At 32.3% G+C, this 2,069-nt stretch overlaps 1 protein-coding gene across 1 annotated transcript in view; it reads left to right on the plus strand.

Moving 5' to 3' along the window:
- The window catches only part of LOC111704369 (uncharacterized), a gene marked incomplete at its 3' end in the record, with an annotated part of 9,396 nt that extends 7,340 nt beyond the window's left edge, over positions 1-2,056 (plus strand). Inside the window, exons 10-12 of the mRNA XM_023476595.1 lie at positions 713-766; positions 1,037-1,101; positions 2,015-2,056. Coding sequence (XP_023332363.1) covers positions 713-766; positions 1,037-1,101; positions 2,015-2,056 — 161 coding nt within the window. The remainder of the gene's footprint in view (positions 1-712; positions 767-1,036; positions 1,102-2,014) is intronic.
- Positions 2,057-2,069: the final 13 nt, after the last annotated feature.

A 2,069-nucleotide genomic window follows, 5' to 3' on the forward strand; every position in this document is an offset into this window, starting at 1 on the left:
CGTCATTAAATTTTTTAAAATTTTGAAAATCCGCGAAATTTTTTGTGAAAATCCGCGAATTATTTTTGTTTTGTTTTACGATGAACACAAAGAGAACATGTTCACAACTAATTTAGAAGATGGGCACGAAGCGCCCTCTTAGGCTAGAAAGAAGGGCGCGAAGCGCCTTGAATTTCTAGTATATAATGTTTATAGCCGGCCGAACGGCTGGACATAATGGGCTGAAATTTTTTGTTGACACTCATTAATTTAAAAAAAAGAAAATTCCACGGGCTACGCCATGACCTTCAGCTATATATATATATGTATATATATACTAGGCTTATAGGGCGCTTCGCGCCCATCTTCTATTTAAATTGTGAACATGTTCTTTCTGTTTACATTTTAAAACAAAGAAGAAAAAAAGTTTGCGGATTTAAAAAAAAATTCGCGGATTTTCAAGAATTTTTTTTTTACCAAATTAAAAACCTTTAAAACACATTTTTTTTATTTTTTATCATTTATAAATCTTCCCTGTGGTCACGTGATGTCCCACAAAAAAATGGGCCCGATCGGTTCAGCCGTTTTGACGTTTATTGGATACAAACAAACAGACAGACAGACAAACAGACAGCCAAGCCAAATTTATATATAGATTGATAACTTTTTCCGACTGGCTAGAATCTGGAAACTATAACTCAAGAAAACGCTAATCCTTTATATGTTTTTTTAGGTTGATTACTCTCAACCGATAATAAATACAGTGGCTGAAGTTTTTAAAATCAAGGAAAACATTAATTCAGATATTCTTTAATTCTTATCTCCTTTTTGCCAATAAACATTCGTTAAACAGTTAACATGATCTATAGCTAGTCCATTTTTTAATGATATTAAAGTTATAAAGGATTAGTTTTTGGAATAAAAATTTGACTTCTCATTTTAATTAACAAAATGTGAACAGTTTAAGGACTACAAGCGTGTCCATATTTGTTTTAAATTTCAAATTTTCAAAATATCTTTTTTGACGAATTAGACATTAAATTAATGATAATTCCAGGGATCAGATCTAACATTAACCAGCTTAATTCTCAATGTAGATTTGGATACAAACCTTATCAGCACGTAAGTTATTGAAAAAGTTTGGATTGTGATTATTAAGCAGATTATATCGCATTATTAAAGGGATTAGCAACCTTATTTCAAAGGCTCTCCAGAGCACAACAGTGCTCTGAATACCTCTGTCTGAGCAAAGTGGTTGGGATATCATTGGTTTCATCTACAGGGTGTCCCAATGAACATAGGAATTGAAAGACGACTTGAATATCGTCTTTGATTTCCGATAATTAATAAATGATATAACGTGCAAAAAAAAAGATTAAATTAAATAGCTTTCCAAAATGTGGTCTATTTCTTTGTACCTTTAAAATGGACGGAAATATTAAAAATTTGAACAGTTTTGTTAATTTTTAATTAACTGGAATCTGAACTTCCAAATATCTCCGTTAATTTTGGAAATCCCGAGCCTAATAGTTTTCGGTGTTAAATGTTTTAACTAGAATAATACAAAATGATGTTCAAAAATAATCCTGCATGGGAAACAGTCGATATAGAAGTCGTCATGATATTCCCACGTTTATTAGGACACCCTGTATCTAATAGTTGATGATTTTTATTTGAGGTTTCTCTCTAATGTAACAATAATTATAGACTCAGCTGGAGGTTTCAAGGGAACTGTCTTGCATTACTTGTGTAGTCCCTTTAGTTGTTTATTGTTACCTAGTCTGCTGGATGGACTAGAGTTCTATCCCTTTAATTGTTTATTGTTACCTAGTCTGCTGGATGGTCTAGAGTTTTATCCCTTTAATTGTTTATTGTTACCTAGACTGATGGATGGTCTAGAGTTCTATCCCTTTAATTGTTTATTGTTACCTAGACTGTTGGCTGGTCTAGAGTTTTATCCCTTTAATTGTTTATTGTTACCTAGACTGCTGGATGGTCTAGAGTTTTATCCCTTTAATTGTTTATTGTTACCTAGACTGTTGGCTGGACTAGAGTTCTATCCCTTTAATTGTTTATTGTTACCTAGACTG

Source organism: Eurytemora carolleeae, unplaced genomic scaffold (assembly GCF_000591075.1).
Source record: "Eurytemora carolleeae unplaced genomic scaffold, Eaff_2.0 scaffold127, whole genome shotgun sequence".
Lineage (NCBI taxonomy): Eukaryota > Metazoa > Arthropoda > Copepoda > Calanoida > Temoridae > Eurytemora > Eurytemora carolleeae.